This window comes from Sciurus carolinensis, chromosome 13 (assembly GCF_902686445.1).
Source record: "Sciurus carolinensis chromosome 13, mSciCar1.2, whole genome shotgun sequence".
In the NCBI taxonomy this organism is placed as follows: Eukaryota; Metazoa; Chordata; class Mammalia; order Rodentia; family Sciuridae; genus Sciurus; species Sciurus carolinensis.
In genome coordinates this window covers 71200312-71225813 of record NC_062225.1, presented here as the reverse complement: position 1 = coordinate 71225813, position 25502 = coordinate 71200312, and the positions used below count along the sequence as shown (strand labels likewise).

At 41.9% G+C, this 25502-nt stretch overlaps 1 protein-coding gene across 1 annotated transcript in view; it reads right to left on the bottom strand.

Moving 5' to 3' along the window:
* Positions 1 to 25502, bottom strand: part of Alk (ALK receptor tyrosine kinase) — a 678240-nt gene that overhangs the window by 312009 nt on the left and 340729 nt on the right. Inside the window, exon 4 of the mRNA XM_047523055.1 lies at positions 5935 to 6136. Coding sequence (XP_047379011.1) covers positions 5935 to 6136 — 202 coding nt within the window. The remainder of the gene's footprint in view (positions 1 to 5934; positions 6137 to 25502) is intronic.

The window sequence follows — 25502 nt, the reverse complement described above, 5'->3', positions numbered from 1 at the left end:
TTTTTCTTCCTGATCCTGTTCATCATGCAGGCAGGATTTGAGGAGAACTTTGGCCAATGCTGAACGCCACAGGCTCCGACTTCCCCACGCAGGCCAGACTTTCCACATGGTCCTGGGAGGTCTGAAGTTAACTCCGACACAGCTTTGGGAAAAGCAATCAGGGATCTCTTCAGAGGCAGATGCCTTCTGGCATCTCTCCACTTGTGCCTACGCTGAGACCATCCCTCAGCCTGTTGAAGCCACCCTGTCTACTTACCCTGAGGGTAGAAGGTCTCTGGCAGTCAGGAGAGAGAGCCTGTCCTGACAGACTGGGAGGACCCAAAGGCAGAGAGGTGGAGAGCATAATTTCCTGCTGGCCCAGTCTAGGTGGCATCGGGAGAAGGGGCGACTGGCATTGCAGGGGTGGAAGAAACAGCAGAGCGCCGCTGTGGTCGCCACTTGACAAGTCAGGCTGTGGTGGGGAAGTGGTCTGGAGGCTCCCAGCCCTGCTGAAAATCAGCTGCGAAGTCAGGCCTGAAACCGCACCTCCTGCGGCCCACAGATCGATCTCTTTGGATTACATTACTTTGGCACGCCTCCCATTAGCACCGTTACTGGTTGTAAAGCTGGGATCTTGGGTCAGAACTGACTGGCTTAAGTAAGAGTGACAGCTATGTGAGTAACCAGTCCCCACCCAGGTCTTTATTCACTGGGGCAGATGGCTGCAGATTTTTACCCAAGGGCAGTGGGTGTCAAGGCTTCCGTTGTAGCTATGCCCACAGGAGAGGGCGTGGGAGGGCTCCAAGTGCCAGCAAAGAGATGAGTCCTGGTTTGGCTACCAGTGTGCAATCTGACTTTCATCGTATCATGCCACACCTCTGGGCCTCGGCTTCCCTGTCAGGAAACTGATGTGGTGGGGGCAGTGAACTCAAATATCTTCTGGGTCCAGGGGCCAAGGTCATGTGGAAAGGTGAGGCTTGTCCCAGAGGAGAATCTCAGTTCCTTCCCACCCTCTACAAGGGTGCTTTTGGCATTGTGAAAGGCCCCTGATGCCTTGGCTTGAGCCCAAGTGTCACCAAATCCTTTAGATTTAAAACGTCTTTTCAAGTATTAGTAATTCAAGTGATTGACAACTTCTATCCCCTCAGGGCCCAATTCCGCCCACCACACACTGTGAGGTCTGGTCACACATAATAAAGTCCCCAGATACCCCGCAGCTGCAGGAGAAAGCTGTGTGCTTGGAAAGGCAGGTGTCCAGGAAGGAGCCCTTGGAGATTGTCTTGATGGACCCAAACACCAACCCTCAAGCTTGTATTCCTGTACCCGGAAGGGCACTATGTCACACATCACCGCTGGATCCATCTTTCTAAAGCACATGAGGACGGCACCTTGGTGCAGAGGCCACTCACTGGGCAGAGGCCAGAGCCAGGCTACCCGTGCTGACTCTGCCTGCTGCTGATCTGAGCTCAAGGTCTTAATATTTCTGGGCCTCAATTAAAAACATCAGCATAAGCATGTGCTATTGCTCTTTCACTGTGTCTTCCTTAATGGACTGAATGCTCCTTGAAAGCTGTGACCATGTTTCAGCTGTGTCATCTTTGGCATCTATTCCTTGGAAGGCACTCAGTCCATGGTTGTGAAAAGAATATATGAACTGAAAAGGAGGTAGCATTTATTAAGCACCTGCTAGTCAGGCATAATGTCAGCCATTTTCCTTCTGCCATCTTACAACTCACCATATTAAATAGGTATTATCACATTCATTCAATTCATGGGGACTTTGTGGCCACTCGTTTCTAGCTTTGATGTCTTATGCCTGTTTGACTGTATGGCCAGCCAGGTCTGGGCTGTCTGACAGCCCTGCTTTCTGTTTCCTTGCTTCTGTGGTCCTTCTGTGGGGCAGATGAGCAGGCTTAGCACTCGTCTGTCTGACCCCTGGGAGAACGCTGCTGAAGCCATGCCACCTTGGCAGACACTGTTGCTCATACTCTGAGGATCATTAGACCTCGTACCCTCTGCTGCTTTCCAGGCCACTTGGAAGGGAGCAGCTGCCGTGTGTCCCAGCCTGCCTTTCTCTGCCTCCCAGTGCTTCCAGGCAGCTGCTGTGCCCAGGGCTGTCATGGTAGGCTCACGACTCAGGGGTTTCTGGGGACTCAGTTGCGTCTGGCGTGACTTTCCTCAACCCACTCCTCTGAGTCAGGATCTCCCCTGATGACTTTCCTATTACAACTTCCTCCCTTCTGACTGCAAACACTGAATGCTGCTTTCTAACTACTGGTCCCCAAACCACCATTTCCTGTTATGAGAGGAAGCCCGCATCACTTGGAATCATCACAGACAACATCACCAGGATATCACTGTGTCCCCCTTGATGCTCTGAGCACATTGCTCCTGAGGTCATCTCTGACATTAAAGGAAGTGAATTTTGAGTGAGGCAAACCACTGGATTCTGGATGCAGCAGTGTCTCATAATCAGAAAGCAGAGAAATCTCATCCCTCATGATCGCAAACTCTGAGCAAAGCAAAGCACATTAGGATCTTCGATAATAGCCCCTTATGTGTCTGCATTATACTTAGAGTGTGCAAATTTCTTTCATCCTATATTACATTGATCCAATAACAGCATGGGGGCAGGGCCAGCATCATTATTCTTACTTTACAGTTGGGGAAATTGAGGCTCTAGAGGGAATGGGATTTGCCTAAAGCCATAGAACGATCTTGATAGAGGGGTTTGCCTTTTGTATTCCAGGTACCTTGATTGTCCTAGCAAATAGAAAGTCCTCAAGAAATGATTATTCATTGAACTGACAACTGAGCAGTGAGTTAGGATTTAGATTTAGGGCTTCCTATTCAGTTGTGTGTTATGATTGTTTTTTTCTGCTGTACCACCACAGCCTAATTGGGCTCTTACAGCAATGGATAAAATGAGTCTGAAGTCTGGCTGGCTGGTCCTGAATCCCCCAGCCTGTCTAGTCTGTGACCTTGGGTAGGTTATTTGGACTGGCTGAGCCTCCTCATCTGGAAAATGGGTAATAATAACAATAATCTAATTGATTGTATTGTTAAATAAGAAAAAGCATCTAATGTGCATAGCAGCAAGGGGGCAATGGATCTAGGAAGTGCTAAGCAAATGTTAGCAATAGGTATTATTACTCAAGAGTAGGGACTGGGCCTTGTATATCTTTGTAATCCGGCATCTGCTACAGTGATTGGTGCATAAACCCAAATGTAAGACTTCAGACACTCAGCTACCAAAAAATGAAACTTATGATGTGACTCAGAGCAAGTCCTTTCCCTCCCTTGATCCTTAGTCCCCACACCTGAGGAGGATGAACCAGGTAAAATTCATTGTTCCTCCCAGATCCAAAAGGTCTGTCTAACTCAGTGGTTCTCAGTGGGGGTGATTTTGCCCCTCAGGGAACATCTGACAATGCCGGGAGGTGGTTTTGATTGTCACACCTGGGGGAGGTGCTGTTGGCGTTCAGTTGGATGGAAACCTGGGGTTCGGCAAATATGCACAGGACAGCCCCCAAGGAAGGAATTGTTCTGCCCCAAATGTCAACAACATGGGACTGAAATAAGCCTGGTCTAACTTTATACAAATACCTAGAGCTCTCTGATTTGCTGGGCAGTGCCTCGAGTCTTGCCGCTTGCCAGGATGCCCAGGGGAGCCCAGAGCCTCGATGCAGCGAGTGGGCTATTGATCATCCCTGCAGCAACCACCTTCCACCCTAGCCGCATTGATCTTGTGGGAAGTGGGGAGTCTGGCCCAGGCATCTTTAATTTAAATTTGGAATCATTCCTGCTCATCACTAAACTCTAAGATGGCTCTGCCGGAGTTAAGGGAGGACATCTCTATACCTGAGATTCAGAGAACCTGGGCCTATGGCAGAGCTCCTGTAGATATATGGACAGCCCTAGCTGAAGTGGAGTCCCTGGATTCACCCCAGTATAACCCTGCTCCCCCTCTTGTGCCTCAATTCACACCCTCCAGAGGACAGGTCAGCCCTTCCGGTTATGGAAAAGTCACCTCAGGAAGAGGATACGCTGGTCAGCTAGGTGGACCTTGAGCTGGTGGCCATGGCAGTCTCGACATGAAGTTCATGGCCTGCCCACACCACCTGTTCTCACTACCTGTGGAAGGAAGGTAGTACCCAAAGGCACTAGTGCCATATGCCTCTGGGCTCATTCTGCTGAGTGGTTTTGGTTTTTCTGAAAACAGCACAAATGAAGAGAGAGGAGACCCTGAATCCAGTTCGAACCATGCCATTTTCTATTTCCTTTCTCTGCCTCAGTTTTCTCATATGCTAAATGGGTTTACCGAATAGTTGTCAGCACAGGAAGATAAAGAGGAGAAAACCCTTTGCAAGTCCCTATGGCTAGTCATACCAAGGAGGAGCTCCTGAGCCCCTGGCTCTGCTGCAGAGGAGAACTGGCACTGCCATTCAGGAGGTGCTGAAAAGCCCCTGGCCCTGTTCCTCTCGCACTGCTGGACACTCTCAGCCTGCCTTTCAGGGTGTCTCTAACTCCACTGCCCCTGGGACATTAGTAATTGCCCGTTTCACCCACACAGCACCACAAAGAATTGCCTGCAGGCTCAGCAGCCCGGAACAGCCTGTGCTTCCTGTCTCTGCCAGGCTAGGTGGCGAGGGGATGGTTGAGTCAGAACACACAGCTCATAAACCTGGGCAAGTACCTCTAGACTGGACCACAGCACAGGCCACCACAGGCCCTGCCCATGGGTTACTTACTGGAAGGAGAGGACATGCTGGAAGGGGCCAGAGGACAGCTCATCCAAAGCAGTGGGAAGCCCAGCTACCTGCACTCCTGATTGCTGGTTTATAGGGCAAGAGGCACTTACCCCCAGGCAGAGAGTTATTTCAAAGGCCAGAGGAAGGATGTGAATTTAGGTATGGGGAGAGCATCCTTTCTGATGCCAAGGTGCCCTTCCTGCTGGGATTTTAGTCCCTTATATTTCTTCCAAGCACAATGGAATAGATGGGTCAGTAGGGGACAGTGGGGAGCAGACTGCCAAGAAATTACCAAGAAGTTTACATGACCTTATTGGAGAAGCAATAGGCTGAACTCCCCTCCGTGCACACCAGGGGAATGGAGGACGGCTAACAGTTGTCATTCAGATGGGACCTCTCTGAAAAGGCATTTTCTTAGAAGAAGCCAAGTCTAAGCGTAACTACAAACCTGGGATCTTCCTCTATCAACATGTCACAAAGAAGGATCCTTTACCATTTGATGACACAGCTAACAAGTCTGGGGCCCCTCTGAGCTGAAACCTGGGATAGTATTTATAATGATGAAATGAATGAAGTTAGATTTTTCATGTCACTCCTAGTAGAGGCCTGATGAAACTCTGAGTGAGTGAGGGAGAATCTCAGAGGATTTTGCTGTCACAGGCTTTGGGTGTACCATTAGGGTTGTGTGTGCCTCAGAGGTTCTAGTACAAAGCTCTGTTCGAATCTCTACTGAATTAACACTAGTGTGCTATCCCTAATTAATTCTCCCACACCATGGTAAGACCTTCTTGGGTGGCCACAGTATTTTGTCTTTTCCCTTCCTGCCCAAGTTCTGCTGGTAATACTCCATTTCTAGCATTTTAAATTATTTTAATTTCAGCTGTTTAACATTCTCTTTAGCTCTTTTCTTCTGGCTCCATCTGGACTTTGGGAAATGAATATCTTTAACATCTACACATTAAATGCCCACTCTGACAGCTGGTCCTCTGGCCTCTGGAAGGACCACTAGTCAGGGCAGTCAGGGGGACCCACAGATCAATGCCTAAGACATTACCCAGGGAGTATTAGCAGTAATGGTTCAATCTGGACCTACCCATTAAAGGACAATTGTGAGTTTTAAGTAGACGTCACTGAGTCTAAAAATTTGCAGCCAAAAACCAAATCATCTTTTATAAAATCAGTTTTGGATGCTGGAAGGACTTACCCATGCTTCCCTGGAGTGGGTACCAGGAGAATCTCTCGTCCAGCCTCATTGTGGGGCAGCAGCTGGGCGACATACCTCCCTGACGGCTGCAGGTGCCTGTGCACCGAGACAGCCAGTGTGCAGTGCTCACTGCTGCTCCGCATCCATGGGCTCAGGATGGTGTGCTTGGAGTCTGCGGAGGTGTTGAGGAGGAGGAAGGAACCTGGAAGGAGACAGGAAAATGAATCTGCAGGTGTTTCTTGGCAGGTGGACCAGCAGCAGCTCTGTGGTAGGACTCAGAGATCAAGAGCATCCAAAGTCAGAGATGCTGGAGACCTTTCTCACCTTCATTGCACACACTCAGCTCTCCTCTTTGTTAGTTGTTGTTTTTTTGTTTGTTTGTTTTGTTTCGCAATTATTAAGACCTGATAAAATGGGACAGCAATTTCCCCAGTTGGCTTTATAATCAGTCAGACCAAGGGTCTAGCCTCAGCTCTGTTACTTACAAGCTCCATGTCCTCAAGCTTTTCATCTGTGAAACAGGAACAAAACCTGTCTTTCAAAGAACTTCTACTCCTATCCTTACCGGCTGAGTGATCTTGGGCAAAGCATTTACTGTCTCAGGTTTCAGTTTCCTTGTTTGTAAGATAAGGTGAGAAGTGTTGGCTGAACTCAACAATCTCTTAAGATCCATTTCAACTCTGAGTCTATGAGGCATGTGGATTTGTAACTGGTTTCTACAAAGAAAGCTCTACAAATCTCCCTGGTGCCATGCTTGTAGCCGAGTTTCCCTGTGGGACAAGCCAACCCTGATTCTGGTAGCACAGGCCAAATGACCTCCACAAAACCTACATTTGTAGAGATTACCATCAGCATAGCAGCGGAGCACCAGACACTTGTTCCAGACGGTCCTTCTGATGCGTTCATTTTACTTGCTCCACTTCTACAGGGAAGTAGATGCTGCTCCTGCTGCAGTGGAAATCTGTTCCATGTGATCCCCCACTTCCCCAGTGGAAAACAGCTAACGAGTGCTCAACCTTCTTAAACCAGCGTCCCACGCAATTCCTTCTATAGATAACTCAGTTTACCACATGGGCAAATGACCTTGCAGCCTGTGGTAAAGAGTGATGCAGATAAAAGATGGATGCCTGCCAGAAGCATGGTATCTTCCAAGAAGGAGGCATTGAGTCAGGAATTAGAGATTTGCAATATTCTCAAAGTGGGTCTAAGTAACTTCCGGTTAGGATCAAGATGAGGTTAGCACAAGACTGGTTCTGAACTGCAACGGGGATGCAGGGGGTGGGGGCAGTGCTAGGAAATGAACCCTCTGTACCTATTGGAACATTTGAACACAGCTTAGGGGCATTTGGAAAATGCCCTCAGTAAATAAGCTCTATTCTATCCCTAACTTACAGAGTGTGCATGTGTGCGTGTTGGAGAGGGAGTGTTCTTGTCATGGGCACTGAGGAAAGAAAGAGATTCAAACCACAGACTCAGAGGTGGACAGATCATCTACCACAATCCCTTGCTTTTCTAGAGAATCAGACTGGAGGCTCAAAACAGGGCCATGATTTGTCTGAAGTCTTAGTGAGAAAGTTAAGACCAGATGCCAGGTCTCTGGAATTCTGAGCAGTGTTCTTTCCCTGGCATCTTCCTCCCCCTACACAGTGTCCTTCCCCCTAAAATATGACCATGGTATCTGTGTCCAGGGTGTGTAGCTCAGCAACTCGGAGGAGCAGTTAGGGAGGAACAGGAGCAGATGGACCCTGGACCAAATCCACATTCACACCCTCCCTTACTCTTTATGCTCGCACGGCCCTTTTCTTGGATGCCTATTTTGAGCAAACATTCAGGCTCTGCTGTGGGAAAACAGACACGAACCAGTCACAGTTCTGGACTTGAAGGGACTCCAGGGGGTCTAGTAGGGGTCAAGAGAAGGCAGCAAGACCTGTACTCAGAAGTAGAGGTTAGAAAGTCATCACACAAATGCTGCTGAAACACCTGGGGAGGTGCCTAGGTCCAGGTGATAAGACTCAGAAAGAAAAGACCTTCGAGCAAGGTCTTAGAGGGGAAGGAAAACAAAGATATTGGCAGAACCAGCATGCACAGGGTGAAGGGAAAAGGAGTAGAGACATAAAGCTAGAGAATGTTCTGCTACAGAGGGGGACACGTGGAGAGAAGAGTGGGACGTGGGGAAGGTCGGAGTGGTAGGTGGTGGTAACAGAACAGGGAACATGTCATTCCTGAATGAAGATATCCATTTTATTTTGTAGATAATAGAGAGTCTGAAATTTTGAGTAGGAAAAGAATACCATCAGAGAATGCTGATCTGATGTGGAGAAAAGGGGAGAGCTAGTTGACCCAACTTTGTCCTCTACCACCAGTCCACAGAAGGACAAAGATGTGACTAAATGCAAATCTTAAGGTGCCATGTTGGAGAATGGTTTCTGGAAATGACTGGGGTTTCCAATTCTAGATTAGTATGAATCGGTCCAGAGCAGATGAGGGTCCCTGAGGGATCTCTGGTGACACAGTCTTGCTATAGACTCTTTGGGGATATGGTCTGAGGTCAGGATGGCACCTGTTTCAAGTCCTATGTGGCTATTTACACATAAGAGAGCAATAGCTACACCCTGGTCTGAGACTTGGCTCTAATATATTCAAGTTGGTAGAAATTTGGGTTGAAATCAGCAGTTATTTGAACAACTAAAGGAAAGAATGTGGACTAAATCAAGGGGACTCCCCCTTTTACCTCAGAAAGAAGGCAAGCATTCATGTGTGTGCGCATGGCACACACGGGGACCTCAAAAACCAACCTGAAGGTGTTGGCGTGTGGGGGCTTGCAGCTCCTCCTGCCTTCCTGCTCCTGGTTCCCAGGTGTGGGAAGCATGTAAATTCTGCCTCTGTAATTCAGTAATGTAGTACCTCAATAATGGGACTCTTTCAAAACTGACTGGAAGATGGATTATTTTTCTAGTTCTAATATGTGAGATGATGCTTATATGAATTTTATTTTGTGCAACCGGACTATCAATAAAAGACTGAGCTTAAAGTATTTTCACTCTCAATGAAACTCTATAGTTGAGAGCTATCTTTTCATCAGCAGTTTTCCTCCACCAAAAGAGAAAAAAAGGAAAAAATACATTTCATAAGCTCCTTGGGATATTGTCAGTATAAATCTTTTAAAGTCAGTAAGGATTTATCTCTCCTCTCCCTCTTTTCTGTTTCCTGTTTACTTTGCTCAGAATAGCTTGGGGCTAAGCAAAGACTCCTGGGGTCCCTTCTAATTAAGAAGGATGGCCTGGCAGCACCTAGACCTTCACCCAGGGTGGTCATGGGGGAGTGAAGAGGCAGATCAGAGAGCCCTCCTCGCTTGGTGCTGGGATGGTATTTCCCTGTATTACTGGATTGTGTTTATATGTTCAATGATTAAAAATGAAATGATTATTATTTCTACTTCTGGTCATGATACAAGGAGGTACTATTTTATCTCAATAAGCTGGGCACACACTGCCAGCCAGCAGCCAAAGGTCATAAACCTAGAGGTCAGATAGTATCTTTCAGATCCAGGCTGTCTTTCTCCAGAGGCCTTAGACAAATTATTTAAGCTTGGTAAATCTTAGTTTGATCAAATTTAATATGGGTATAGTCTACTTTATATGACTACCTTATATGACTGCTATGACGTTAAATTAAGTAGCGTGCACCAAGAAGCCAGGACAGTGCCTGGTCTGTGGTAGACATGTGAGAATGTCGTGTCCTGTCAGAGGCTTGTCTTCTCAGCCTAGAACTCCTTTAACCTAGGACCAAACTTAGACGCAGGGCTGAAATTCAGTCCTCTTGCTTTGCCACTATCAAACTTCCTTTGTTTATAAAATGCAAGGTTGGATAGAGTCTCTCTAAGGATTCTTGCAGTTCCAAACTGTCAGTAATTCTATCTGCTTGACCAGAATGTTATCAATGTAAAGGAACTGAGGCAAGTCTCCAAGTCCCTAAGCCCTAAACACTTCTTCTCTTAATTCACCTCTCTGAGGGTTCTATACCAACAGTTTCAATCAATTGGTCAAATATACCATGAACTTTCCTGCTGAGATGCAAACTGCAGTTCCCAGCTCTGTCTTCTGCTCTCCCAGTTTACACAAATATAACCTAGTAAGTGTTCCCTGTCCTAGTCATTTCTTTCTGTAGCTGCTTCTGCTCCAAGGCTGGTTATCATCTCTAACTGTCTGGTAACTAACACAATGCTTGCCATATGGCCAGTACTCAATGATCTTAAAAAATCAAAGTAATATACACACAGGACAATGAAACAAAGAGTGTAGAATAGCTTATAATAATTTTTAGAGGACTGTCTCCAAACTCTTCTCTTCCCAACCAAGTCCCAAATACTGGAAGGAATTTCTAATTTAATCTACGGATTTCTAATTTCTTTAGGTGGCCACCTTTGTAATTCTAAATATGATGATCATGTTAGTTTTAGGTGCAAGAGCCACAGACATTTTACATCGAAGGTGAAAAAAGGAAATGACACCATCCCCTTCTAATTTCGACTTTTAAGATGTCCTAGGTTTTTAAATCACCTTTTCTCTTTTTATTGTTTTCCTGTTTAACCTCACATGGAACATCCATTGCCTGTTCCATCAGCTTCCGTCAGACGGGTCCAAGACCTGGCTGTGAGATGAGACTATTGTCCTTCGCACCCTTTCCTGTACTTGTCTCCTGCCATATGCAACCACCCAAGCCAGCTGCACTTTTTATTTACCTTGTCAAGGTTGTGTAAGAACGAGTAAAGCTTTTGTGTTCTGTTTGTAGGTTGATGCTGAACATTGAAAATCAATAAACAGACCTTTTATACTGATGACTATATTTTTTTTCACTGAAGTGAATAAGAGTTATATTTAGTCTTCTCTATAGGTCCAAAAATATGCCCCACTCCAAGGAGAACGCTTCCAGTATCAGCAGGATCAAATGTATAGTCTCTTCCTCACTCTCTCTCTCTCTATTGCATTGTTGCTTATTAAAACAGTGGTATGTTTTAATTTGCCTTATGTTGGCATTAGGATTTATTTGGGTAGGTTTCCCCCCCAAAACTGGGAATGTCTAATTCCTTTCTTTCTTTCACTTATTTTATATCTGTTCTCATTGTATCACTAACACTTGTATGTATCCCTTGAAAAACCATCCCTTCTCCTTGAAAACACTGATGTCCTCTTTTAATCCATACCAGTTGCTTTGTGGGTCTTTGATACAGCTATTATTCTAAAATTGCTTTACTCTTGGGCTCTTATGTTAGTCTACCATCCTTAGGAGACATCCTCAGACTGGAATTTTCTTTGTGAATCTTTGAATATCTGACATATTTTTTCCACTATCGCATTGGGTTGATAGCTTTCCTGGCTATGGTTTCTAGTTTAGAAATTTTGCCACGGCCCTATAAAGGCCTCACTTCAATGTTTTCTAGTATCAGTGGGATCAAGGGAAAGTCGGTTGCTGGTTTTATTTGTAATTTCTTTGTAGTTGATCCTTTTTTTTTTTTTCTCTTAGGAAATTTGGAAAATCTTTCTTCAAAGTTCTGAAATTTCATTCAATGAATCTAGGTCTGGTGGCATTTGATGGGCTCTTTAAATCAGAAAACACACATCACTTTCATCTCTGGGCAAATCTTGTTTTCTTATTTCTCTGATAATTTAATTCCCCATATTCTCAGTCTTGAATCTTTCTGAAGCATTTTATCTTTTGAGTTAACTTTTGTTATGTGATTTATCTCTGTTTTCTGCATCGCTCTTTCTTTCTCATGCTGCTGGGTTGATGGTATGTGAGCAATCTTTGCTGAGCCCCTGAGGTTTAAACAGGAGAGACTGGGAAGCCTGTTAGGAACTACATGCAATAGATGCTCCTTGTTCTTTATGCCAGAATTTGGCTAATGGAAAGTGTTAGGGGCAGACCATTTTGCAGGTGCCTGTTCCCTGGGGACATGAAGGATGTCACTCTGGGCATGAACACTCCCACTGGCTGCTCTGATTCTTTCACTCTACTTTCAGAGACATTTTTTTTTCTTCTTCTTTAAATTCTCCCTACAGTTAAGAACCTGATCCCTTTTGCTCTTGAAAAAATGGGATCAAAAAGTGGGTAGCGGTCATTGCAGTTAACCAGAGAAACATTCCTTCCTCCTCTTCCTGCTTAGCTTCTCCCCAGGTGAGGCCTCAGCAGGTGGGCTCCCTCCTGCTCTCACCCCTTTGCACATTCTGGGCTACGTCCACCATATTTCCACCATGGACAGCTTCTGTCTCCTTCTGTGCATGAGAAATCATTCACGCCTCCTCCCTGTTCTGTTTGCTATTCAGAATTTATTCCTCTGTTGACTTCTTTAATGCAACTTCAGTTGGCTCTCAGGAGAGGAGACAAATGTGTGCTCAATCCACCTTTCTGCCTCTTAATCATATTCTTTGAGTGAGAACATGAATAAACAAATTCATGGATGGATGAATTTCCATCTCAATCAATAAAACACAATCCTGGCATCATTGGCTAATTGTCCACACTGCAATAAATGATTAAATCATTATTACAAGCTATTACTCATCCAGTTGATCATGATACTGTTCATGTTAGGTGGGAACTGAGGCACGGCAGAAGTTTAATGGGTTGGAATATGGACGGAAGTGCTACGTGATGTGTACTGGCCTCATACTAATGCACGCTCCAGACTCAGCGACAGTGAAAATGCCATGCCTGCAGCAGGAGAACTGTGCCAGCACCCAGAGAACCTTCCACAGAACAACAGCCCACATGGTGTTAATAGGAATTGTGGGAAAGCTCTGTGATCAAACAAGTGTGAGGATTCCTGGGGACACCAGATGTAAAGAGGCTTTTTATGCCAATACTACAAAGCAATAGTAACAAAAACAGCATGGTATTGGTACCAAAATAGACAGGTAGATCAATAGTACAGAATAGAGGACACGGACACAAACCCAAATAAGTACAATTTCCTCATATTAGACAAAGGTGCCAAAAATATGTAATGGAGAAAAGATAGCCTCTTCAACAAATGGTGCTGGGAAAACTGGAAATCCATATGCAACAGAATGAAATTAAACCCCTATCTCTCACCCTGCACAAAACTCAACTCACAATGGATCAAGGACCTTGGAATCTGACCAGAGACCCTGCATCTTATAGAAGAAAAAGTAGGTCCAAATCTTCAACATGTCGGCTTAGGATCAGACTTCCTTAACAGGACTCCCATAGCACAAGAAATAAAAGCGAGAATCAATAACTGGGATAGATTCAAACTAAAAAGATTTCTCTCAACAAAGGAAACTATCAGCAATGTGAAGAGAAAGCCTACAGTGTGGGAGAAAATCTTTGCCACTCATATTCAGATAGAATACTAATTTCCAGAATCTATAAAGAACTCAAAAAAACTCTACACCAAGAATACAAATAACCCAATCAACAAATGGGCTAAGGAAATGAACAGACACTTCACAGAAGAATATCTACAAGCAATCCATAGATACATGAAAAACTGTTCAACATCTCTAGTAATAAGAGAAATGCAAATCAAAACTACACTAAGATTCCATCTCATCCCAATTAGAATGGCGATTATCAAGAATACAAGTAACAATAAGTGTTGGCGAGGATGTGGGGAAAAAGGTACACTCATACATTGCTGGCGGGGTTGCAAATTAGATGCAGCCACTCTGGAAAGCAGTGTGGAGATTCCTTAGAAAACTTGTAATGGAACCACCATTTGACCCAGCTATCCCACTCCTCGGCCTATACCCAAAGGACTTAAAATCAGCATACTACAGAGATACAGCCACATCAATGTTCATTACTGCTCAATTCATATAGCCAGATTGTGGAACCTACCTAGATGCCCTTCAATTGATGAATGGATAAAGAAACTGTGGTATATATATATACAATGGAATATTACTCATTCATAAATAATAATAAAATTATGGCATTTGCAGGCAAATGGATGAAATTGGAGAATATCATGCTAAGTGAGATAAGCCAATCTCAAAAAAACCAAAGGATGAATGATCTCACTGATAAGTGGATGATGACACAAAAAATGGGGGTGGGAGGGGGGCAAGAATGGAGGAAGGAGGGACTGTATAGAGGGAAAAGAGGGGTGGGAGGAAGGAATAAAATAACAGAATGAATCAAAAACTGTTACTCTATGTAAAGGTATGATTACACAAATGGTATTCCTCTACTTCATGTACAGATAAACAAGATGTATCCCATTTGTTTAAAATAAAAATAAATTTAAGAAAAAAGAGTTGTGATTCTTTAGGAGTGGAACATCAAGTGAGGCATTGCCCAAAATCCTGTGCGCATGGAACCCTTTTCCCATTATGTATAGTGTACCGTGGAACATACTTTGGAAACCTTCTTCCAGACTATTTTTGTTACAGAAACCATTTATGGAAAGTAAGAGGAAAAAAATATGCAGGAAAAAGAAGGCAAAGCAAAGGCAAATAATATATCTATATCCAATTTACCTCGTATCTCTATCTAAACCAACTCTTCTGTCTTCTCTGATTTTCCAGCTGTTCTCAACACGATCAGGACTCCTTGTATCACAATCATGCATTTGGAAAGGTTCCTTTGACTTATTGCACTGCTGTCTCAGAGGAGACTTAAAAACCCTGCTACTACATTCCATATCCGACTTGGAGAATGTCAGAGATAAAAGCAAACATGGTGATCACATCACTTAATTGCTTGTTGTGCTGGGGAGAAAACCAGGGAGCAAAGGCACTCAACACTTGTCCAAGGTCACACTGCATGTTAGTGGTGGATCTGGGATTTGGAGCAAGGTATTCAGAATCCCTGTGGGGGAGAATACTGGGTATCTGCCAGTGTGTGCTAGAAACCTACAGTGATGTCCTCGGTCAAATGCCCTGTGGGCACCGCGGACTCCAGTTTTCCTTTCTCTTCACTTTCACATCTCTAGGCTCAGGCTGAGCAGAAGCTCTTCTCTCTGACTGTGCTCAGAGGTCACAGATGAAGGATTCATCCTCCATCTAAATTCACTCTCAGAGGCTTAGTGTGGCCCCATGATAGCTAGGCAGTATTTGAGGGTCTTCCCTGTTCATGTGGTCTTATAAACTGGCCAAAGCAAATGGAACCACTGAAGAGTCCCCTTATTGTTTAGTTTTCAGATTTGAATTCTATTATCCTACGCAGTCTTGACTCATGTTTTTAGTTTTTAAAGCAGAATTCTGAAATTTAGAAGAAGGAATAGGCATGCTTTGCCTAATAATGGGGTAACAGAAATACAGAATGCCAAAGATGCAGAGGTTTTTGGAAATCATTCAGTCCAATCTTTCACCTAGATGTGAGGAAGTTCAGACCAGTAGTGCAAAGGGATTTGCTTCCCCAGCAAGTGGCTGAATGTGCGAGGTCTGGCCTCTGTGCACTTTGAGTGTCTTACTCTGTCTCCATGTGATGTATTTGGAATTAGCTCTGCTACCCTCTACCACCAGGGCTCAAATGTATTGCTTTTCTGCACCTTAATTTGGAAGCATTTGGAAGAGAAATGCTATCAGTTTTTGTGATCAAATGATTAGAAAAACCAGTGTGTTCATTAAGGGAGGGGGGAGGTAGAGGGAGTTGAGTTTTCCTGATAGTGTTATTAATCTTAACACAATGAATTCAGTTGTAGCCTAGAAATATTGATATATTTGCACATTTAGTGGAATTCTATAAACGCAAAATGCAAAACAACCTCTCAGGCCCAAGATAACTGAAGCAAAAGTGCCCTAGAAGTGATCAGAGATATTTATGCTCGCATGAGTAGTAATGTGTTTTGGGTGTGTATGTATGTAGAGAGATAAATGGGTGCCCACATAGATACGTATATGCACACGTGTGGATGGGAATCTGTGGGCATGTATGTGGTATATATTTTTATATCTCTCCTTTTCAATCTGTGACCCTATTAAAAAGAATAAACCAAGCTCAGGGGAGACACATAGGTGGTGTTCTTAAAGCAACAGATTTTCATTTAGGAAGACCAGGGAAAGTCAATGATCTCTACATACTGAATATGTGTCCTGGGATGTCAGCAGAAAAAGATAATAAAAAGCAAAGCAAATAAATAGGAGGAAACAGAAGCTAAAGTGCTGAGAAACCTTTTTCTCCCTAAGAGTTCATTTTGGTAATCCTCAAGGAAAATAGAAAAGCACTTGATCTGACGAGAGCGAGAACGGGGAACGAAATGAGAAAGAAACAATTGATTTAATTCAATGAGAAACTGGAGGAAGGAGAGAGAACAGCACCGGTTGCAAGAGGAGTAGGGTGGGCAGGGAGTCAGGGGACAGAGCAGTTCTGTGGGACAAAATCCACTTTGGAAAGAAAGAAGCACAAGATGGAATTTTCCCTTTCCTGCTCGGGTTCTTAGCTCTGGGATCGGATTGTTCAACTCTTGCTGTAAGTCCTACATGTCACACTATAAAAATCTTCCATGCCACTTGTTAAATTTTTGCTATTTTTCAGGGCATTTCACTGACTTTTATTTTAATTAAAAATTTTGAAAAGCATGTTTGCACTCATTTCCTTGCAGGAGTCTCCCAGGATCCTAGACTCATAATGATAAATTCTGACATCCCGCAGATGTCTCTCAGACACCCTGCTGCTGAAGGCGGATGAACCGCGGGCAAACTAATAACCAAGCCGTGTAGCCCAGAAGCAAGGGAGGTTGAGGATGCAGGGCCGTGTGCCGTGTCACTTGCCTGCCACTCTGAGAGCCGGATGGGGCACTCGGAGACACCCTAATCCTCTGCATTGTTCAGAAGAGGAAATGCAGGTGCCAGACGGCAAGGACTCTGCATGGAAAGGCAGTTAGGCTGAGTTCTCGAAGGTTCTAGAAAGACCTGGGCTTCTTCTAACTGGTCTTCTACTTCTAGTTTACCCAACCCCCACGTCATCTGCACACAGCAGCTACTGCCTTGCGCTACACACCACTGGATTGCCACTCCTCTTCTAAACCCCGCAGTGGCTTCACACTGACCGAAGATTAAAATCCAATGGCTCAGTTGATCTACAAGAAAGGGCGGCAAGAAACTGGCCATGGCAGGTCCCACCTTGCAGCCCACTCGGCTCCCAGATCCACTTCTTCCCTTCTTGCCCTCCTCTTTTCTTGAGACTGGAAGTTTAAAAAAAAAATGACCTGATTTATCCAGCCTTCCCTGCAGGTAGGAGTTGCCATGTGACACAGTTCTGAGCAGAGAAATATAAACAAAATTGTACTTATACTGTTACCAGATTCAGCAAATAAAAATACCTGTACAATGTGAATTTTGGATAAATAATGAACAATTTTGTGTGTGTGTGTGCCAGGAATTGAACGGGGCCCCTTAACCACGGAGTCACATCCCCAGCCCTTTTTAATACTGTATTTAAAGACAGAGCCTCACTGTGTTACTTAGGGCCTTGCTAAGTTGCTGAGGACGGCTTTGAACTTACGATCCTCCTGCCTCAGCATGCTGAGTTACTGAGATTACAGGTGTAAGCCACTGTGCCTGTCTTAATGAACAATCTTTTAGAACAAATATGTCTCAAATAGTGCATGGGGAATTCTTATACTAAAAATAATTAATAATATAATAATCAATAATAATAATAATAATAATTTGTTGTTTATCTGAAGCTCATATTTAAGTAGTCATCTTGTTTTAACTGGTAACCCTATGTGCTGGAGGCTCTTGAGGAAACTTCCCCTTTGTGCTGCTTCCTGCTTCTTTATGCCTGGATCATGGATATAATGCCTGGGGGCGTGGCAACTATCTTGTGACCATGAAGTGATGAGCATGAGCATAGGGAATAGGGGAGTAATGAGACTCGGGTCACTGATAGTGTGGTCTGATATCTGCACCAAGACTGAACTGCCTGTCTCTGGTGTTCTTGGTATGAGAAAACCAAATGCCCAGATCCTCATCTGGCTAAGGCACTTTATGGAGGGCCTATATTGATGGTAACTGAAGCCCAGTGCAGGGATCTTGTCTGTCCTAGGCTGGCTGTCAAATGCCTAGGACAATCCCGAGGACAGTGTTCCCTCAGTAAACATTTGCTGGATAAAGAAATGATATGGAAGAAAAAAGGGGGGAAATTCATTTATTTCCTGTATCTTATCTAAAATAGTGTCAGACTTTTTATTTATACGGGAGAGGGTGCTTTTCCCTTTAGAACTGACTGGTGGCTATAGAAGGGCTATTATTTACAACACAGAACAAATCAATTTTTTAAATGCTTGGATATTTGGACTCTTAAGACCAGCGTTTTTCAAATTGTAGCTCGTAATCCATTAGTGGGCCATGAAATCAATTTATTGGGTCATGACCAGCATCAAATCAGCAGGAGACAAGAGGAAGAGGAGGAGGAGATAAGCAGAAGGAAGAAATGGATGAAATTTAAAGGCATCCTTATTGTGACTCTTCTTTGGGAAATAGGGCAGCTGATCTGTATGTACACACTCTGACACTCACGCTCACCCAGGTTCATGCGTCCTGTGTTATGCACAATGTCTTTCTTATTGTGTGCTACATTTTTTTTTTTAAATTGAAAGCTGGTATCAAGATGAGTATTGTTCAAATTTCAAATCACCATGTGTGGAAATTACAGTGAATTACCCTGGCCCAGTTCTGGTCCCTGAGCCACCTCTCATTAGTGGGGTGACTTCTGGAGGAGAAGTAATCTCGTTGGATGGCATTTTATGATTTATAAAACTCTCACACAAACCGTTTTACATCAACCCAGTGAAACAGATACTGTCCCCAGCGGCAGCTGTGTGGCTATTGAGAACCTGGAAAGCAGTTGATGAGACTGAGGAACTGAAATCTTTAATTTAATTTTAAATAATTTAAACTTAAAAATGAATACTTGATTCAATTATTAGAAAAATATATTTGGAGCAACTTGAGTATGTGAGTCTAATTTTTCAAATATAAAATTTTATGAAATACTGATCAAGTGTTTTGGTTGAAAACTCAGTTTCCAAATTGAAATGTGCTGTCAGCAGAATGCACACTGGGTTGCAAAGAGTTAGAACAGAAAAAAGAATATACAAAATTTCATTAGTAAATTTGATATTGGTTATGGGTCAAAATGATAATATTAGACTTTTTTTAGGTTAAAACATACTGCTATTAAAATTAAGTTAACCTGTTTATTTTAGGTGTCAAAATGATAATATTAGATATTTTAGGTTAAATAACAAACTATCATTAAAATTAAGTCCACCTGTTTATTTTTGCTTTTTGCAATGTGGTTTCCAGAAAATTCTACACATTTTTGGTTCAGATTCTACTTCTGTTGAACAGCACTGCTGTATGGATTAAGTATATTGCCCTAGGCCACTGGAGAAGCAAGAGCTTCAACCACTATTACAATCCAGGTCACTTGACTCTGAATCCATGTCTCTTCCAACTGAACTACAGTAATTACATGTCCCTAGGCCTTGCTTACCTGCTAATATTTTTCAAGTGCTTACCATGTCGTGAACACTATATTAACATTTTGTAAGTCTTACTGCATTTGATTTCACAACAACATTCCAAGGTATGTATTTGATTACTGTGCCCATTTTTAGGTGAAAAAAAAACAGAGACTCAGAGATCAGTTAACTTGTCTGTCAGCTCGAGGTGGTGCAGACCAAGGGGTCCAGAGCCTGAGGTCTATGTAGATGACTGAACAAATGAGGGCCTTTCCCAGATTTTGGTCCTTCCCAGACAGCTGGACTCTTGGAGGCAGAATGTAACTAAGATTCATTTCCTTTGGGGAATAACAGCTGCCTGATCTTGCTGCTGATCCCAGCACTAGGTGACAGAAATGCCCAAGCTCCATGGTCTTTGAGGATACAGCAAAGGCTTAAGAAGGTGATACTGTATCTGAAAAATTCTCATCCAGAAAATTGAAATTTGGGCTTTATTATTATTATGGGTACTTATTTAAAGATCTACTTATAGTATGAAACTAAATTTCACTAACAACCTTCAAATACAGGAATAAATCATACTCTCCCAGGAAAATTATTTTCCTTTCATTGTAAACATTGTCTATACTCATTAAATACAATTTAGAAAAAAATGGTAAGAGGATTAAGCAATCTAGAGTCCCACTATTCAAACTTTCTATTTTGTTTGTTTTATGTTCTTCCATATGCATAGGATTTTTTTTTAACATTTCTAACTCTACTAAACACACTTTTTTATCTTGCTCTGTCAACTTACATTATGGTCTAAGAATTCTCTGTGCTTTTGTGTAGGATATGCAGCTATATTTATAAATATTCATATTCTAATAAGCAGATATCACATTTAAACTACTTAGCTTAGACAATAGACAATTAGATTAGTTCCTTTTCTGTTTTTTGCTCTTGTAGGTACAGTGATTTTCCTGCCTCTGTAACTATTATAGTCTTCATTCTTTCTGGAGGGTTAGTCCACACACGTGCATCACAAACCTCAAACTGTGCATCACAAACCTCGAACTGTGTGTATTCTTTGACTTAGTTCCCTTTCTAGGAATGTACATTAAAGAAAAGAGTTATTTAAAAAGACTCGTTGGCAAAGTTTTTAAGCATGATTCACATGAGCAAATATTTAGAAATGGTAAATGCTCAACATAGAAGATTTCTTAGGTAAGATATGGTGTATCTATGTAACAAAGTGCTACATAAAGCCATCAAAAATATTAAAGAAGAGAGAGCCTACAGGTTGGGAGAAAATCTTTACCACATGTACCTCAGATAAAGCATTATTTTCTAGGATATGTAAAGAACTAAAAATCTTAAGACCAAAAAAACCCAAATAACCCAATCAATAAATGGACTAAGGAACTGAACAGACACTACACAGAAGAAGATATACAATCGATCAACAAATATATGAAAAAATGTTCAACATCTCTAATAATTAGAGAAATGCAAATCAAAACCATTCTAAGATTTCACCTCACTCCAGTTAGAATGGCAATTATCAAGCATACAAGTGACAATAAATGTTGGCAAAGATGTGGGGAAAAGGTACACTCACATTGCTCGTGGGAATGCAAAATGGTGCAACCATTATGGAAAGCAGAATGGAGATTCCTTAGAAAACCTGGAATGGAACCACCATTTGACCCAGTTACCCCACTCCTTGTTTATACCCAAAGGACTTAAAAATCAACATATTACAGTGACATAGCCAAAGCCACATCAATGTTTATAGCAGCTCAATTCACCATAGCTAAAATATGAAACCAACCTAGATGCCCTTCAACAGATGAATGGATAAAGGAAATGTAGTGTATACATAAGATGGAATATTACTCAGCTTTAAAGAAGAATGAAATTATAGCATTTGCAGGCAAATGGATGGAATTGGAGAATACCATGCTAAGCGAAATAAGCCAAACCCAAAAAACAAAAGGTCAAATGTTTTCTCTGATATGTGGATGCTGATTCACAATAACAATGTGGATAGAGAAGAATATAGTTACTTTATATTAGGTAGAGGGGAGTGAAGGGAGGGAAAGGAGTACAGGGGAAGGAATGATAGTAGAGTGAATAATTACCTCATTATTCATTATTACCTCATGTACATGTATGACTGCATCACCATTGTGATCCTGAATATGTATAATCAGAAAAATGAGAGATTTCACTCTACTTATGTATGATCTATGAAAATGTATGAATGCATTCTACTGTTATGTACAACAAATTAGAACAAATTAAAAATTAAAGAATAGGTGAGAATTATTAAATATGAATGACAATGACTTTCATATTTGGTATCAGTTAGGTACCAGGCACTGTGCTTATACATATTTAGAAATTATATTCTATGTGTCTGAAGTTAACATCTCCTTTCTATTGAGGAGGGAACAAGCCTAAGGGTTAGGTGACTTCTCAAGGTCACACAGCTGGTGACCAAACAAGCAATGGAATCAAATCACAAACCCTGGTGTGTCTCCAGAGCTGACATCCATAATCATCATGCTGTAAAAATACCTACTGTGTTCAGTCTGTTGGCCAGAAAGGGCAGTGACAAAACAGCAGGCATAGGGTGACCCCAATTTTGTAAAAGGCAATCAATAGATGAATCTGCCTTTAGAAAAAGAAAACAAGTGAGGAGATTCACCAAAGTGTTAACTGAATAACTCCAGGTGGCAGAGTGTTTTCCTTTGTATTGTTTGAGTTTTCCAAAACATCTCTTACTTTAAAAGTCTTTCTGATTGTGACCTGATATATACAGCATAAGATTTCCCATTTTAACTATTTTAAATGTACAAATCAGTGGCATGAACAACTATCACCAGAGTCCAGTTCTGCAGCTTCTTTATCATCCCACACAAACCCTCTGTACCCATTAGCAATAACTCTCCACTTCTCCCTCCGTGGAGCCCCTGGTAACCTCTCTTTTGCTTTCTGTTTGTGAATTTGCCTATCCCAGATAAGTGAATTTTACAATATTTTTCTTCTATATCTGGCTTATTTCACTTGGTATAATGTTTTCAAGATTTATTAATTTGAAACATGTATCAGAATTGCATTTCTTTTTAAGGCTGAATAGGAGTCTGTTGTGCGTACCACAGTTTGTTTATCCAACTCATCTGTTGATGGACATTTGGGGTTTTTCTACCTATTGAGAATAATGCTGCATGAACACTGGGATACAAGCTTGCTGGAGAATCTGCTCTCAGTACTTTTGGGTGCAAACCTAGGAGTGGAATTGCTGGGTCATATGGTAATTCTGTGTTTAATGAGCAGTTGCCAAACTGTTTTCCATAGCAGCAGGTCATTTAATGCATAAGAATTCCAATTTCTCTACATACACCCTTACTGACATTGGTTAATTTACTTTTTTAAAAAATAATAGCTATTCTAATGGGTGTGAAGTGGTAGCTCCTTGTGATTTTGACAAGCATTTCCCTAATGATTAGTGATGCTGAACATTTTTTTATGTGCTTATTGGCCATTTGTATATCTTCATTGGAGATGTCTGCTCAAGTCCTTGGCCCATTTTTAAATTGAGTGGTTTGTTTTCATGTGTTACTTTATAAATTAAAAGAAAATAAATCACAATGTCTCTTATGCATGATTTTTTCTTTTTAAAAATTTTATTTGTCCTAATTAGTTGTACATGACAGTAGAATGCATTTATACATTTTGATAGAGCATACATAAATAGAGCACAATCTCTTATTTTTCTGATTATACATATTGTAGGATCACATGGGTCATGCAGTCATACACGTACATGAGGTAATAATGTCTATTTCACTCTACATCATTCCTTCCCCCATACCCCTTTCCCTCTCTTCATCCCCTCTACCTAATATAAAGTAACTCTATTCTTCCATATCTCTCCCCTGCTCCCTTAGTGTGAATTATCTTCCACATATCAGAGAAACCATCTGGTCTTTGATTTTTTGGGGTTTGGCTTATTTCACTTAGCATGATATTCTTTAACTCCATCCATTTACCAGCAAATACCAGAATTTCATTCTTCTTTAAAGTTGAGTAATATTCCATCATATATACACCATACTTTCTTTAACCTTTCATTTGTTGAAGGGCATCTGTGTTGGTTCCATAGTTAAGTTATTGTGAAATGAGCTGCTATATGTGCAAGAAGTTAAATCAAGAATCAATAAATGGAATGGACTCAAACTGAAAACCTTCCTTTCAACAACAACAACAACAAAAAACAATCAATAATGTGAAGAGAGAGCCTACAGACTGGGAGAAAATCTTTACTACATACACCTCAGATAAAGCATTAATCTCTAGAATACATAAAGAACTTGAAAAACTTAACACCAAAAAAACCCCAAATAACCCAATCAATAAATGGGCTAAATAACTGAACAGACACTTCACAGAAGATATAAAATTGATCAACAAATATATGAAAAAATGTTCAACATCTCTAATAATTATAGAAATGCTACTCTAATAATTAGAATATCTCTAATAATTAGAATCAAAACTACTCTAAGATTTCATCATGCTTCAATCAGAATGGCAATTATCAAGAATATAAGCAAGAAAAAATGTTGGTGAGGATGTAGGGAAAAGGTACACTCATACATTGCTGGTGGGAGTACAAAATGGTGCAACCATTATGGAAAGCAGTATGGAAATTCCTCAGAAAACTTGGAATGGAACCACCATTGACCCAGTTATCTCATTCCTTGGTGTATACCCAAAGGACTTAAAATTAACATACTACAGTGACACAGCCACACAAATGTTAATGCATGATTTTTAAAAACACTGATCTGATTGCATCCATTCCCTGCTCCCCTACCTCCAACAGCCTGTGGGATGCAGTTCACTCTGCCTGACCACAGATGGAACCATCTTCCTCTCCAGTCTCCTAACTGGCTCCTCCTCCTCACCCTTGATGCTGCAGCCATTCTTCTGGGCACCCTAGACTAACATAGACACCACACTGTACCTTCCATTCTTCTCTTCCCTCCCACTGTCCTCCTTCATGTGCCTTCTTCATCCTAATCACCCTTGAAATTCAGCTCAGGATCATTTGCTCAAATAAACCTTCTGCTATTGTTTGAATGTATCCCATCCCAAATTCATGCTGAAATGTAATCTCCATTGTGGTGGTATTAAGAGATGAGGCCTTCGGGGGACTGATTTAGGATGAGTGCCTTATTAAAGAGCTGGAAGGAACTAGCTTAGGCTCCTTTTGTTCTTCCATCCCTTCTGCCGTGCGATGACGCCACCTTGAAGCAGAGGGCAGCCCTCACCAAACACTGCTGGCACTTTGATCTTGGACTTCCCAGCCTTCAGCACTGTAAGAAATATATTTCTATTACTTATTAATGGCTCAGCCTCGGGTGTTTTGGTATAGCAACACAAACGGACCCAAACACCTTCTGAACCCTCAGGCTGGGCTCTTAATTATGCATATGCCACATGCTTTTGGTGCCTCTGACATTTGCTCATCCTCAAGAATAGGGGTGTGCCTCTGTCATTTGCATACACTCAATGTCTAGCGCATAGAGCTCGATATTGCTTCGCAGAACTAAACTCTTGATTTATACTAACTACAGAACTGCTTTCCAATGAGGATTTGGTGTTTTTTTTTTTTTTTTCCTATCAGTAATGCAAGGCAGCACCTGTTTCATTGAACCCTTGTCTGAACTGGGAATTATATAATATTTGTTGTTTCAATTTGCATGCTTTTAATTACTAGTGAGGTTGAGTCATTTCCCCATATGTTCTTTAATTGGTTGTTTCTCCTCTTTTGTGAATCATCTGTTCATTCCTTTTGTTCAGTTATCTATTAGAGGCACAGTGTTTTCCTCATTGATTTGTAAGAACATCTCAAAACTAGGTTATTAACCCTTTAGCTATTATATTCTATTATATTTGCTAAAGTAAATACTCCTCTTTATTCTTCACCCTTTAATTTTGATTCTTAATGTAAGAGACTTGAGCGATTTTATGCTCTCAAACTTATATATAAAGTTTACCAACTTGCCTTCTTATATTTATGAACTCGAGCGTTCTATAATGGCTTTCCATAGTATTACTTTCAATAATATTTGATAAGAAT